This window comes from Eulemur rufifrons, chromosome 6, assembly GCF_041146395.1.
Source record: "Eulemur rufifrons isolate Redbay chromosome 6, OSU_ERuf_1, whole genome shotgun sequence".
Lineage (NCBI taxonomy): Eukaryota > Metazoa > Chordata > Mammalia > Primates > Lemuridae > Eulemur > Eulemur rufifrons.
The window spans coordinates 69,343,546-69,359,900 of NC_090988.1; the positions used below are offsets into that span (position 1 = coordinate 69,343,546).

A 16,355-nucleotide genomic window follows, 5' to 3' on the forward strand; every position below is an offset into this window, starting at 1 on the left:
ATCATCAGGCAAGTCTTATTCAGCATTCTGTTGAGGCCTCAGTGAAGTGGGATGATGGGGAAGGGTGTGTGTTTATTTTTGGAGAAGAGAGAAAAGCAGCCTCCTCCTGAGCCCTTCACTGTAGTAAGATATGAACTTTAGGGTACAAGAGTCTGGCCCAATCCCCACTCCAGACTGGAGGTTAGTTACTTCTCTCATTGTCAGCGTTGAATGATTGGGTGTTACTAAGGGATTCAACAAGTTTCCTTCCACATGTTACACAGAGAGAAAGAAAGAGTTTATGTTGGAAGGATGAAAAATTATGTTGGAAGGAACTTTATGTTGGAATGGAGTTTATGTTGGAAGGGGGTAAGTTGGGTGGGCACAGGTAATGAAAAGCCTTGAATTCATTGATTCTTTCAGCAGATGCATGTTGAGTGCCTCCTATGTGCCAATGGCCACATCAGTGGACAGTAAGTCTAACTCAAGGGAGCCAGCAGATGTTCTGGCAACATCCTAGGATGTGAGGGGGCTTCGACACTAATATTTGATGGGTTCTGTCCTCTAGGAGTTTACAGTTAAGGGAGAGGAGTACATTCAGAAGAGTTTAGCAATGATACAAGGCATCAATTTCATTCAGTAAATGTACTGAGTAGCTACTATGTGCCAGGCCATGCATCATGTACATGAGAAATGAATGTAAAGAAGGTGGGCACCATGGCATACACCTGTAGTCCCACCTACTCTGGAGGATGAGGTAGAAGGCTCGTTTAAGCCCAGGTGTTTGAGATCAGCCTGGGAAACACGGTGATAGCCCAGTCTCTTAAAAAAGAAAAAAAAAGACATGGCCGATACTTACCTTTATGGTGCCGTGTTACGGGGAAAGACCAAAAAATAAAGAAAAAAATCAAGTAAGCAAATGGTAGGTGCTAGGAAAGACACTAACAGGTGCTGCTCCTGGAATAGCAGTGGAACCTATTTTAGAAATGGTGGTCTGAGGGAAGTGTTTCTGGTTGAGACCAAAAGGAAGACCTACGCATTTGCAGAGCACTGAATGATGAGCAGTAAATAGGCCTGAAGGCAGGACCCAGGGTGAAGGGTAGAGTTGGAAAGTTAGGTAGGATTAAGCAGGAAGGCCATGGTAGTCAATTAGATAAACATGTGCCAAGCACACTGCTGGCCTCTGGACACTCACTCACTAAAATGACTGCTGCCCACTCTCACCTAAGGAAGAATTCTATGGTTTGACTCGATACCAGGAAAGGAAGAAAGGAAGTGGCATGAGGCAAGGGAACGTTTGTATTCTTCTCCATACAGCAGCCAGAATGTTACTTTCTAAACACACCTGACGGCGTCACTCCTTTGCTTAAACCAAAGAGTTCAACTGTTTCCCTTTGTTTAGGGTAAAGTTAACAGGTTTAAGCACTTTACACGTATTAACTCATTTTATCCTTACGGTAGTCCTGAGGTTCGTGCAGTCATTCTCGTTTTGTAGTTGAAGAATTATCGCTTCTAGGCCTTTTGGCTAAGAGCAAGTGTGTAGTTGAGGAAATTGAGGCGGAAAGTGGTCAGTTAACTTGCTCAAGATCACACATAAAGTGACCTAAGTAGGATTCAAGTCCAGTAGGCTGGCTCTAGAGTCCACGCTCTCACTTAACCACTTTAAAGATTAAAATCCTTTTGGGGGGGTCTGGCCCCTATCTGGTCTCTGCAGCACTGCCACACTGGCTCATGCACTGAGTTCCCTGTCTCCGGCTGCCCCCAGCGAGGACCTGGGAGTTCAGGCTGGAGTCGGGCCCTAGGGCCCTCGCCTGCGTTCGGCCTTCTCCGCCACCAGAGGGCGCCGCGGGGGGCGGGCTGGTCGGCCCTCCACTAACCGCTCCTCCCAGGAAAAAGGGACGGGAGGAGCACACGATGCCGACAGCAAATACTTTGCGGCGTCTCTCCGCCTCCAGCTACAGGGCCTCCGGCCTGCACCTCCGGCAGCCCAAGGAGGAGACAAAGTCCCAAGCCAGCCTGCTACGTCCAGCCCCTCCGTACGGAGCTTCCTCGGCGCGCACTGCGTCAGCCCCACAACGGGAGGAGGCGGGCCCCGCGCCCTTGGCCCGCCCACCCGCCTCACGTGACCAACACGGTGCCTCGAGGCCGGAAGCACCCGCGAGCCTGCGCGCGCGCTCTCGCATTTTTAAGCGCCCGCGAAGTTCCCCGAGCTCGGGCTTGCGGCGGGCTCGCGCTGGCGCTCGCTCCCGGAGTCCCGGCCCAGCGAGCTCGGCGACAGTGGCTGCGCGCGCGCGTGCTGCCCAGCCGGGTCCCCGCCCCCCCAGACACGCCGGGCTCCCGGGGCATCGCAGCCATGTGCTCGTTAGCGTCAGGCGCCACCGGTGGGTACCCTGGCCTCTCCGCCCCGGGCTCGCCCATTCCCTCCGCGCCGCCGAGGGCGGGTGAAAGACCCTCCCCTTCCCCCCGGCGCCCTCCGGGAGGCGGGCCGGGCGGACGGGCCTTGCAGGGAGGATGGAGGAGGTGCTGGGTGAGGGCCGCGGGCGAGCGGGGCGGGAGCGGCGCTCCCCGAGGAGAACACGCTTCCCACGCTGCTCGCCGTGCTCCCCGTCGCTCTGCCGTGCGAGTTCGATCCGATTGTTGTGTGTGTGTTAGGCGGCCGGGGCGCTGTGGACGATGAGGAGGACCTGCCAGAACTGTCGGACAGCGGTGACGAGGCCGCCTGGGAGGATGAGGACGATACTGATCTCCCCCACGACAAGCAGCAGACCCCCTGCCTGTTCTGTAACAGGTTCGTCCACCTCAGCGCCTGGCCCCAGCCCTAGGGTGCCCGGGCCGCGTGGGGTCTGTGTGGTCTGCCCAGGAGTCGAACCAGAGTGGCCTGTCCTTGCTTTCTTGAACCACTAGTTTGGTGTAAGGGTTTGTTGAGAAGGAAGACTCACAGTGGTATAGAGGGAGCAGCCACGAACAGGAAGCCAGGTTGTACTACTGTGCCTCGACTGGCCTCAGTTTCCCCTTGTGTAAAATGAGACCGCGTTGGATTAAATATGTGGTTTCCAAATCTCGTTGTGCACCCTTATCACCTGAGACACTTAAAAAATACCCAGATGCTAAACTCCGCACCTTAGTCCTTCTAAATCAGGGATGGGGTCCTAGGAAGCTTCTGTTTTTATAGAGAAACTAGCTGAGGTGATTCTAACAAGTAACAAACTTGGGAGCCACACTGAACTAGGTAACTAATCCCTAAGGACCCTTTCAAATTCGCCATTCTATCATTCTTTGACTAGTAGAAAGCTTCTCAGGTGTATAACATTTCTGCTTGAGCCATTTAGTCTTTTAGTTCACCTTTCTTAAGTAGGGATTTCCCACCTATTGAAGAGAAAGGTATTAATGACTTTTTCACTTAGGGAAAAAGAAACTGCAATATTATAACTTACTCAGGGTCACAAAAGTGTGGTTTTTTCCTGTTCCCAAACTCACATTCTTTCTACTTAAAAGTCTGCCTCTTAGTCTCAAGCAACTTTGACTTTGCCTGCTCTTTGGGGCAAGTGGGCATGAAAAAGGCCTGGTTGGCACTGGCCAGCGTTACATTTTAATAAACATTTTCTAGCGTTCCCTATATCTGGGCAATGTGCTGATTGCTGGTATATTAGTGTTCTCATGTGTCGCCTCATTGGGTAGGTAGAATGTCTGCATATACTGTAGTTGTCAAAAAGCAATATTTATTGAGCATCAGGGGTGCAGTGTCTGATAGGCTCCATAAATACTGCAAATAGCCCATCTCAGTAAACATTTGTTGAAAGCTAATGCTGCAAATGTGCTGGGAATATAGACAATGTATGCAGCTTCTCTGCTCTGTATTCCTGTCTTATGTGTCCTTCAGTTTTGCAGGTCACATAAAAAGGCTTGATCCCTACAGTGTCTGTAATGCAAGTACTCTGGGAATACTACAAGATCACTTTTGAAATACGGCACTTTGGGAATGTGCCAGTTGTAGAATTACATTTTATGCTTTTTTCCTAAAAGCAGTTTGAGCTGTGCCAGTTCAAAGCCTCTGAAAGAAGAGTTAACACTTAGAGGAGAAAAGAATCTCAAATAGGGAATTTTCATGACTTGAGAGAAACAGTTTACCAAAGGGAACTCTTTCATAAAAGCCTTTTGATAAGTTAGTGCTATTTGGCAAATAAATTAACTTTGACATTTAAATAGCAATTTGTTTTAGGTGTAAAATGGGACTCAGAAGTACTAATTTTCTTTAGTAGTGCTGGGTTCCATTCCTTTCATCTACACATGAGTTTTTTCTTTTTTTTTTTTTTTTTTTTTGAGACAGAGCCTCACTCTGTTGCCCGGGCTAGAGTGAGTGCCGTGGCGTCAGTCTAGCTCACAGCAACCTCAAACTCCTGGGCTTAAGCGATCCTACTGCCTCAGCCTCCCGAGTAGCTGGGACTACAGGCATGCGCCACCATGCCCGGCTAATTTTTTGTATATATATATTTTAGTTGTCTATATAATTTCTTTCTATTTTTAGTAGAGACGGGGTCTCACTCTTGCTCAGGCTGGTCTCGAACTCCTGACCTCGAGCGATCCACCCGCCTCGGCCTCCCAGAGTGCTAGGATTACAGGCGTGAGCCACCACGCCCGGCCATGAGTTTTTTCTTAATTGGCAATAACATAGAAACGAGCAGAGTGGAAAAAAAAGTGTATATTTAACATGAAATCAATATTTAGACTTCTTGGGGGACTATTCCATGAAGATATTGCTTGCTTTTTCAGGTTATTCACATCTGCTGAGGAAACGTTTTCACACTGTAAATCTGAGCATCAATTTAATATTGATAGCATGGTTCATAAACATGGTGAGTAATTTTTAGAATAAAGACAAGTTATGAAATTTAAATTCAAATTTTATAATTTTCCAGACCGTTTTTCGATATAAGTCTAATAAAATGAAGCCCATAACAGCTTATCTCACGGAAGGGAACTTTTTTTTGACAAGTGGTCTTTGGGGAAAGGTTAATAAGTCACTCTTCCAGACAGTATTCACTGTAAGCTTCTATTGTTTTTACAACTAAACAGGAAAAAAAACTTGGCGTGTGATTGCATTTTTGTTATATTAAAATTAGGGAGAACAAGGGTGGAGGTGAACTTTGGGAAAGGCAGGTCATTTGAAAATACCTTAATCAAGTCAAAGCGTAACATGAACTTCAAGGCCTACATGATTGAGTTTTGTTAAGAAATTTGGTGGGAAGTATAGAAAGAGCGTGAAGTTAAAATAATATGCAAAATATTCAGGTGATGTTTCTTACAACTTGTATTTAAACATACCTTACAATAAAAGCTTTCCACTTTAAATGGATACAGAAGAACTACACTATTCCACTAGAATTAACTAAATACAAAATGGTTTTTTTGGTCCCTGTACTTACTAATGACTGGAAGAGACATTGTTAAATAATAGCAAATACTAGACAGATTTTTAGGTCTCAAATAAACGTGTGACATAACATGTTTATAAATATATTCAACTGCAACTACTTTTGTAAGATGTGAATAACAGCCTCATTTTTTCTGATGTTTCTAATGTTTCATTTTTAAACTAAATGGGAATCATATTTCAGATACAGTTTTGTATTTTTTTCACTTACCGATATAGGGGTAATAATGATATTCTCATGACAAATAACCAATTGGTTGGATATGTTATTGCTTTCCTTTATTTTAAATGCTGTTTCATTTCTGGAAAGATACGAGAACCAGATAACAAGCCTCATCATTTTTTTAATTTGCATCATTTAACGTCATGTAAAAGCTAGGATACTTCATGTCCTAGCAAAATTATAATTTGGTAGGCACTATGAAAATTAGGGATTTAGAAACTTTCAGCTCTACTATCAACTGCCAAATACTTGGTAAAATCTAGGACCTAATTTTCCAGATTCATATTGTTCTGACAAATGAGGAGTAGAATTCTAAGAATTAGTTTACCATTTTTTTAGAAATATAAGAAAACACTTAAAATTTTGTTATCTATGGCTGTTCTGAAAATATTTGGAAATATCAAGATTACTATTATTTTTAATAAATTCAAAATAGTAGTAGTAGTTTAGGACTCAGAAATACTTTATTGTCTAATTGGAAAAACCTTTATAGAATAAGTCAGTGAAACAAAACTAACATTATGTTAAAATAGGTAAATTATCTTTTTTTTCCCCCCTTTAGGACTTGAGTTTTATGGATACATTAAGCTAATAAATTTTATTAGACTTAAGGTAAGTTGACAGCTTAATTACAATTTGTTTAGAAATTAAAGAAATGCCAGCATGACTATCAATGCACTGGTTATTTAAGAGAATACAAGGAACTGTTATAAATTTAAGACAGGAACTGTTTTAAATTTGGTACTCATCATACTGGGGAATCATGGAATTAGGAACTAGCACAACATAAAGCACCAAAAGTATCATTTTTAACTGCATTTAAGAGATGAATCAGTGTTATGTGGAAAGGTAATTCAGTGTTAAAGGGAAATACTGATACACAGTATTTCTATAAAATCAGAAATTTCTGGTGTGATTTCAAGCACTTTGCTCTTTTTTCTGTTTTTTCAAATACTTTTTTTGGTTCTATTTAAATGTTTTTATTGTCAGTTTCTCCAAATCCAAACAATATAAAACTTTGGGTTGAAACCATTAATTAAGCAACTATCCAGTCAAGTTAATGACATGACAGGTAAATATAGACTTCTTAAATAGAAACATACTGGTTTTGTATAATGCAGACATCATTTCATTTTTTTGTTTAATTTCCCTAGTTTTTATTAGGGAGATTTTGTGTTTCTATGCAATGAAAAAAAAATGCAATTAATTTTACTTCCAGAATCCTACAGTTGAGTATATGAATTCCATTTACAACCCAGTTCCTTGGGAGAAAGAAGAATATTTGAAACCAGTATTAGAAGATGACCTTTTACTTCAATTCGGTAAGATGAACATACTTTATCTACTTTAATTAACTTGGGGCCATTTTTTATGGCAAAATGTAGGTAAAGTCTTTTAGGAAAATATATCATCTTTTTAATTCTCTAAAGACCTCATCAAGTAGTTGGTTTCTATAGAAAAGGTAAATCACTTAAAACTGACAGTCACACTAACATTACCAGAGAGGAATTTAGAAGTATGAGCTTTATTTGAACATTTTGTACAGGATGTTTTGAAACATAGGGAGACTTGAGAACATAATTTTTAGTTGTTAGACACTGATTTTTTTGAAAAAACTTTAAAATGGATTTAATAATATTTGTTGCTTTTGTCTCATAAATTCAGATCAGATGATTGACTTTTCTTCAGACATCTAATTTCCTGAGATTTTGTTTTGATGCAAAACAGATTCCATTCAAATTTTCGTGGACTTACCCTCATATACTGTTAAGCTTCCCCTGTGGCAGGATCACTCTCATTTCTTAGCTTTCTTCTTTAGTTACTTGCTCTGTGCTTTGGTTCATTCCTTATTGAACTGGAGTCTTAATGAAAATTCTATTGGTCTTTTACAGTTGCTTTATAGATCTGATCAATAAGAGTGAAGTTGTGTCTTCTCTTCTTATTTATACTTTATTTCATGCTTCTTATGCCACTCAGGTGAGATAGAGGGTTTACTCTCTTCAGATCAGTAACACCATTCTAAATAGACACACACCTTTAACAGATAATAGTTGGACAATGTGTATTTGAGGAGTTCTTTGATTATTACCACTCATTGCCTTAAGAAGTACCATCATTGAATTGTGTGGCAGTATGCTACGGTAGTAAGAACCTTAATGTGATATTTAAGGACTATGTTACCTTGGAAAAGCTCTTGACCTTTCTGGTCTTAAGTCTTTTCAGCTGTAAAATGAAGAATTAGGGCCAGATTTCTGAAATTCTTTCTAGTTCTAAAATTTGGTGATTCTCAGCTTGATTGTCTCCCCTTTTTACAACTTCTCTTTGATCTCACTTTTCAGAATGACCAAAGTGATCCCTTTGATAAATGACAAAGTGCCCAGTAGGTGTTCTTTGAGGCTTCCTAAATTCAAAATCATGTATTAAACACTCACAGGATGAAAGTATGTTAAGTGTTTTAGGAATATGAAGAATTGAATGTCACAATCCTTTCCATAGGGGGCCTCTCCTGTAATAGTAGGTGTCTTTTTTTTTTGAAATATCTATCGTGTGTTTTAATATAAGGTAGAATATGATAAATTTCGTGAGAAGTAGAAAAGGTCGTAGGGTGCAGTTCAGAAGAGGAAGAGATTACTCAGATCAATGACAGATACTGAGTTTGTGTGCTGCCCACTATGGATAAAGACCAGTATTGAACTCTTGACTCTAAAAAGGTATATAAACTTAATTTCTTTTAGCCTTAATTTCAATTTGTAAAAAGGTGATAATGATGTAAGATTATTGCAAAGATAATGCACAAAGATAATGCATATTAGCATAATACCCACCACAGGGTAAGTGCTTAATAAACGAAAATTTATTGTTAGTAAATAAGTTCTACAGAGTTGATGTGAAGAAGTCATGACTAAGAGCTGAAACCTAAAGAGAGCTATTAAAGGAAGTGAAACATAAACTGGGCATGATATTAAGTACATTGCCCACATTCTCTAACAGTCTATGTTCCAGGCCATTGATGGAGAGAAGTGGAAGGAAAGTTGTCATTCTCCTGGCTTCCGGCTTGATTACTGACCATTTCATTTCCACTCTCTTTCAATAAATATTTATCAAGTATCTGCTAAGTATTTGGTTTTGAAAATATAAAGATGACTAAGTTCGTAAAGGAGAAGACTAAGAAAATAAGCAATGAATGGAACATACAGTATAATCAAGGTTAACATCATCAGTTAGGCCGGGCGTGGTGGCTCACACCTGTAATCCTAGCACTCTGGGAGGCCGAGGTGGGCGGATCGTTTGAGCTCAGGAGTTCGAGACCAGCCTGAGCAAGAGCGAGACCCCATCTCTACTAAAAACAGAAATTATATGGACAGCTAAAAATATACATAGAAAAAATTAGCCGGGCATGGTGGTGCATGCCTGTAGTCCCAGCTACTCGGGAGGCTGAGGCAGGAGGATCGCTTGAGCTCAGGAGTTTGAGGTTGCTGTGAGCTAGGCTGACGCCACGGCACTCACTCTAGCCTGGGCAACAGAGTGAGACTCTGTCTCAAAAAAAAAAAAAAAAAAACATCATCAGTGATAAGTTACATTGGTGGTATATATCCTTCATATGATGTGATGAGAATGGCACTTCTGTGGTCTTCCTCCCCAAAATGAATAACCCAAGTCTAATTATGGAAAAAAACAAAAAAACCAGAAAATCACAAATTGAGAGCCATTCTACGCGCTACCTGACCAGTACTCCTCATAACTTTCAATATCCAGGAAAGCCTGAGAAATTGCTATGGGCCAGAGGGGTTTGAGGAGATGTGACAACTAGATGTATTTTTGTGTTCTGGGTGGGATCTTGGAATGGAAAAGGGACATCAGGGAAAAACTAAGGAAATCTGTATAAATAAGATTGAATTTAGTTAATTTTTTAAAAAAGAATATCTAATAGTTGGAACATATTCCACAAAGAGTTAATTTCCTTATGTATAAAGAACTCTTAAAAATTGAGGGACAAAGAGCCAAACACTTGATAGAACAATGAAGAAAAAAATACATGATCAGACAATTCACCAAAAAAGGTATAAAAATAGTCCTGAAACATATGAAAAAGTGTCCAAACTCACTCAGAGACATGTGACTTACAGCAACACTGCGATACCATTTCTTGCCTATCAGACGGGCAAAAACCTTTAAAAATGACAACTGGTTGTGTTGGTAAGGCTGTGGATAGATAGGCACTGTGCTGTGTTGTTAGGAGAATGCAAACTTGGCAGTACTTAACAAAACTATGTAATTTTTAACAGCAATCTCACGCATAAGAATCGATGTTGAAGATACACCTACATTCTGAAAATATGTATATCCAAAGTTATTCATTGCAGCATTGTAATTTCAGAATATTGGAAACAACCTAAATGTCGATACTTAAGAGAGGTCCACTGAACTGTGGTATATCCACACTATGGAGTAGTATACACCCATTAAAAAGAAGAGATCTCTGAACTGATACAGAGTGATATCTAAGACATACTGTTAAATGAATAAAAGCAAAGCCGAGGAGAATATCTGTAGCATGTTACTGTTCATGTAAAAAAGAGATTTGAGAAAATGCATGTGTTGCTCATTTGTGCAAAAGAAATACGGGAAGGGTAAATCTGAAACTAAAGAGATTGGTTACTTTCAGGGAAGGGGTTGGGAAGGAGGGGTTCAATGAGAATGGGGTAAGAGGGTAACAAGGAAGTACACTTTTCTGAGTATATCTTTTTGTTTAGCTCTGACCCTTAGGATTACAGTAATGTTTCTCATAGCCTTCATATCAAAAAATCAACAATTGAAAAAACCAAGATAAGGGGGCAGTGCAGAAGGAGGGTGATGACACAGGAGAAAAGAACTAAAGTAACTATAGAGTCTTGATTGTATATTGTGGTGAGGCTAAAGATAGATCTACACGAATGCTGTAATCTAGTAAGTAAAGGTGTTTCTCATGGAGTATAGATTAACAATTCTGACATCACTTTTTGTGTGTACTAGAATTGAACAAGTAAATAAGTACATTGCAGATAATAAGAGGCAGGTTTCTCATTGTTGGAGAAACATGTTTAAAATAAGGAAAATAAGGGCTGGGTGCGGTGGCTCACACCTGTAATCCTAGCACTCTGGGAGGCTTAGGCAGAAGGATCACTTGAGCTCAGTAGTTCAAGACCAGCCTGAGCAAGTGTGAGACCCTGTCTCTACTAAAAATGGAAAAATTAGGCAGGCATTGTGGTGTCCGTCTGTAGGCCCAGCTACTCAGGTGGCTGAGGTAGGAGGATCCCTTGAGCCCAGAAGTTTGAGGTTGCAGTGAGCTATGACGATGCCACTGCATTTTACCCAGGGCAACAGAGTGAGACTCTGTCTCAACAGCAAAAAAAAAAAAAAAAGAAACTAAAATAAGGAAATAGGAAAGAGTGAAATGAATCCTGTGGTGATAGATTAGAATCAGAGATATCAGTATAAACTCAGATACATGTATTTATTGGTAGACAGTTACACAAATATAGATGTGTGCCTATACTAACGTATAGGTTAGTATGTATACATACATTTCTTAGCTCTGTCTGCGGAGAAGCCCTAGAAGAACCCTGGCAGTAATGAGCATACCTAATGGCCAGATCTTGATTTCTAACCCCATTCTCCAGTAAAAGGAAACAAAGCTCTTTAGAGAGATAATTGATTCCAGCGAATGGAGCAGGGAAATACAAGATGAGTCTGGGACATCTTGTGCCAGAAAATGAGGAAGTACTTTAAAAGAACACAGGAGCCAACCTGAAGGAGTTCCTAATGGCCAAAGTAATGATTTGAGCAACACAGAAAATAATAATCATAATAATAGATTTTTACCCGTAGGATAAAATATCCATGGGTCCATACTGACAGTAATCACCCAAATAAATAAATGGATAAAGGAGCAGCTTGACCTTAGACTACAATTCCTATTAATATATAGAAGAGAGAAATAGAAAATCACCATTAGACACCACAGTAATTACTTGGAAAAAAGATCCAGTAATGGATACTAAGATTAGTGAGCAAAAATGTAAGGTGAAATAAGACTTAAATAGTTCAAAGTCTTTTTTCCCAAGAAATCTGTAGCTGCACAGGAGTTGGTAACTTTTTAATAGAGATAGCCAGCAGACACCACCACAAGCAAGTGGTGAAGGTTAGTATCACTAGTAATAAGGCAGATTGACACCGTGAACCCTCTGGCGTTTTGCACTGAGAAAGATGCATCATTTTTCTGTTTTTCTTGCCAGAAATATGTAAATTCATGCCAATCATGAAAAAACATCAGGTTTGAGGGACATTCTACAAAATCACTCATCAGTGCTATTCAAAAATGTCAAGCTCATGAAAAACAAGGAGAAACAAAAAGGAGCTGTTACAGATTGGAGGAGACTAAAGAGAAATAACTAGATGCAGTGCATGAGTCTGGGTAGGGTCTTAGAACAGAAAAAGGACACTAATGGAAAAACGTGGTCTTTTGTTATACCAATATTAATTTCCTGCTCTAGGGTTCTGTAAGTTGTTAACATTAGTGGAAGAAATAAATGAGTATACTCACTATACTACTTCTGCAACTTCTCTTTAAAATTAGTTCAAAATAAAATATTTTAAAAATATATTGTAATAATGTTTTAACATAGAGTTCTTTCGACCAGTATGAAGGGAGGGATTCCTAATGTAGTCTGGAGGGTTTAGGAAGGCTTCCCAGAGGAGATGAACAGAGTATGAAAGATTGAGTAGAAGTTATTCAAATGAAGGAATAGTGGAAGGAAGTTCTAGACAGTGCTGTTAAGGCAAGAAAAAATGACTGAAGCATATAAGGATCAAAAAGATAGAAACAACCGACATTTTTTTGCAGATGATGTGATCGTCTACATAGAAAATGCAAAAGAATCTGCAAATAAATTGTTAGGATTAATAAGAATTTGGCAAAGTTGCTGGATATGAAATCAGTTGCATTTCTCTATACCAACAACAAATAGAAAATGAACTTTAGTACCATTTACTATAGCAAAAAATTACAACATACTTAAAAATAAGTCATTTACTGAATTATGAAACTAAAGACAAAGCAGTATGGGATACCTTTCTAATCTTTGGATAGGGAACTATTAAGACAATTTAAACACATCCTATAAAGAAAAATATTGATATATTCAACTACAGTAAAAATTAAGAATTTTTGTATATCAAAAGATACAGGCCAGCCATGGTAGCTCACGCCTGTAACCCTAGCCCTTTCGGAGGCTGAGGAGGGAGGATTCCTTGAGGCTGAGAGTTCAGGACCATCCTGAGCAACATAGTGAGACTCTGTCTCTACAAAATATAGAAAAATCAGCTGGGAGTGGTTGCACGCACCTGTAGGACCAGTTATTCAGTAGGCTGAGGCAGGATGATCACTTGGGCCCAAGAGTTTGAGTTTGCATTGAGCTATGATGACACCACTGCACTCTAACCCAGGTGACAGAGCAAGGCCTTATCTCCCCCTCCCCCCTCCCCCCAAAAAAGATTCCATAGAGGGAGAAGAGATAAGCCACAAGTGTAAGAAGGTTTTGCAATATGAATAATTAGTAAGGGATTATTATGTATTATTAGTATTTATAATCAATATACTTAAGAATTCTTTTCAATCAATTTAACAAAAACACAGTCGAAAAATTTAGATCTTAGGAATTTCCATGTACATTTTAGAATTGTAAATTTCTGCACAAAAGTCTGCTAGGATTATGATTGGGATTGCATTTAATCTATAGATCAATTTGTGGCGAATTGACATTTTAACAACATTGAATTAAATTTTATTTTTCAATTGGTTGCTCTTAGTAGATAAATTGTATTCATTTTTATGTATTTACCATGTGTTTTTTAGTTCTAGTAGTTCTGTAAATTTCTTTCTATTTTCTTTAAGGTCATGTCATCTTCAAATAGAGACACTTTTACTTCTTCCCTTTTTAATCTGTTTTTTTTCTTTTTACCTTTTTGCATTCCTAGGATAAATTCTACTTGGTCCTAGTGTAGTATCTATCCTTTGTATATATTGTTAGATTCATGAAGGCTATTAGTCTGTAATTTTTTTTCATATAAACTTTATGTTTTGGTATTAGACTTATGGCTGGCCTCATAGAATGAGTTGAAAATGTTTGCTTTTCATCTGTTTCCTGAAAGAGTTTGAGATTGCTGTTATTTCTTAAATGTTTGTAGAATTCATCATTGAAACTGTTTTGGCCTGGACTTTAATATGTGGGAAGTTTGTGATATATTGTTTCTTTAATAGGTAGTAGGCTTTAAGATTTTCTTTTTTGTGTTGTCAGTTTTTGTAAATTGTGTTTTTCAAGGAATTTTTTCATTTTATCCAATTTGTTGACTGTATTGCATTTTTAAAAATTTTAATAAAAATTTATTCTATAAAAATATTCAGTTTATTATATGTATTGAATATGAATTTATTGATAAAAACATAGTCTTCCTTGATGAACATATTGTTTGCATTTGAAAAGAATGTATATTCTGCAGTTATTGTCTAAGTGCTAAATAGGTCAAGGTGCTGAATAATTTTGTTTGGTTCTTTTATGCCTTTTTGGATTTTTTGTTATCTAGTTATTTCAATTGTTGAGGGGGTGCATTTAAATCTGATTGTGATTGAAGGATTGTCTGTTTTTGCCTTTAATTGCTTCATGTATTTTGAAGCTCTTTGGTGAGGTTTATACATATTTATTATAGTTGTTATATTTTCCTGAAAAATTGACCAGCTTTTAATAGTAGTCATCATCTGCCTAAATGAAGTATCCAGGTGATTTGAACATCCTGAGACAGTTTAGGACTTTGAATTAGACTGTTTTGGCAAATTGTAGTTATGAATCAATGTTTCTGAATCCCTTCTCTTTTTCAAATCTATAAGTTTAACCTTTGACCACTATCTCTCCATTTCCCCCAACCCTCAGCCCCTGGCAACCACTATTCTACTCTGCTTGTGAGTTTTTTTTTAGAGTCCACATATGATTGAGACCACATAATATTTGTCTTTTTGTGTCTGGCTTATTTCATTTAGCATAATGTCCTCCAGGTTCATCCATTTTGTCACAAATGGCAGAGTTTCCTTTAAGGACTATCTACATGTAATACCTGCTGTTGTACAGTAAGGACACAGGCTGAGAGGTAGCTTTGAATAGTGGTAAGAAGGTGGGCTAGGAAGGCAGGTGTGGGTTTGAATCTTAGCTCCTCCATACATAGCTGTATGATTTTAGGTTAGTCACTTAATTTCTTGAAATTTATTTTTTCCATGCCTAAAATGGGGATAAATATTTATATATCAGGTTTGTTTTGAGGACGAAATGAGATATAATGCATGTACTAGAAAGATACCTGGTGATTAATAAATACTAGGTTTTTTCTTCTACTTTGTCCTGCATTTGATTCTGTATAATTAATATTTATATATGTGTTCAATTTAGCCAACTCCTGAAAAGCTTAGACTAACAGCATGTTCTCCAAATTCAAATTGAAACATTTTGGTTGATAAATATTTAGTTAAAAGTACTTTTACTAATCTTTCTCAATTGGCTACATAATGGGCACTTACGATATATTTAGTCTTAATATATTTATGCTTGCTTTATTGTTATAGCCTAATGATAATGTCCATTTTATTTCTTTAGATGTAGAAGATCTTTATGAACCGGTGTCAGTACCATTCTCATACCCCAATGGACTCAGTGAAAATACATCTGTTGTTGAAAAATTGAAACATATGGAAGCCAGGGCATTGTCTGCTGAAGCTGCATTAGCTAGAGCACGTGAGGATCTGCAAAGAATGAGGTAATTTATCAATCTCATAGAAAATTGTTTAGGTCCCCAAAATAATGTAGCAAATAGCAATGTAGAATACAATAGAACATTTGATATACTGGAAAGTACAACGTAGATGTTTTATTTTAGTAGTATTAAAGATATGTAGCATTTTTATATGTTGTGGGTAGTTGATTAATATAAATTTTATGGTTTTACCTATTGTACTTCTTCATAATTACTTTTGTACTAATGGTAATTGTTCTGACAAATGTCCTCTTGAATGTTTTTGTTGTTTCATATTGCCTTCCTTTCAATTTTCCTATTTTCAGTTGATTTCTGCATTTTACTGTTTCTGTTCTAGGTTTTGTGTATTTTTTTTTTGACCACCATTTTTATTTATTTATTTATTTATTTTTCAGCTTACTATGGGGGTACAAAAGTTCAGGTTATATATATTGCCGTTGGCCCTCCCATCCCCCCAAGTAAGAGCTTCAGATTTGGAAAAAACACAAGATTGTAATTTTTATTTTTAAAGAATTGAAATATAATTATGGTATAGTATTTAACCAGAAAACCAGATACATGGGGACATTTTTGTCCAGTGAGTAAATTAGCATTCCTATAGTACTTTTCAAAGTTTAATGTGTATACACATCACCTGGGGATCTTGTTAAAATGTAGATTCTGGTTCCGGAGATCTGGAATAGGGCCTGAGGTTCTGCATTTCTAAGAAGTATACCTTGGAGCTTTACCTGTTGGATTTGTAAGCTCATTGCTATTGCCTGAGTACCCATTTGATGGTTTGCCAGCATATCCAGGAGGAAAGATAGTAGAGCCAATTTTAGTTCATCTTCCTTGTTTCTTCTATGTCAGGTAACCTAGTAACCAACACCAACTCTACCTTCTGTC

The 16,355-nt window shown here is 38.4% G+C and overlaps 1 protein-coding gene across 3 annotated transcripts in view; it reads left to right on the top strand.

Moving 5' to 3' along the window:
• The first annotated feature begins 2,226 nt into the window (after positions 1-2,226).
• The window catches only part of PRMT3 (protein arginine methyltransferase 3), a 118,440-nt gene continuing 104,311 nt past the window's right edge, over positions 2,227-16,355 (top strand). The window contains exons 1-6 of one of the 3 annotated variants that reach the window (XM_069469698.1): positions 2,227-2,360; positions 2,632-2,767; positions 4,750-4,832; positions 6,196-6,245; positions 6,853-6,955; positions 15,314-15,473. In XM_069469698.1, coding sequence (XP_069325799.1) covers positions 2,333-2,360; positions 2,632-2,767; positions 4,750-4,832; positions 6,196-6,245; positions 6,853-6,955; positions 15,314-15,473 — 560 coding nt within the window. In that variant the 5' untranslated portion in view covers positions 2,227-2,332. The remainder of the gene's footprint in view (positions 2,361-2,631; positions 2,768-4,749; positions 4,833-6,195; positions 6,246-6,852; positions 6,956-15,313; positions 15,474-16,355) is intronic. The other 2 variants (XM_069469699.1, XM_069469697.1) reach the window with 2 other exon arrangements.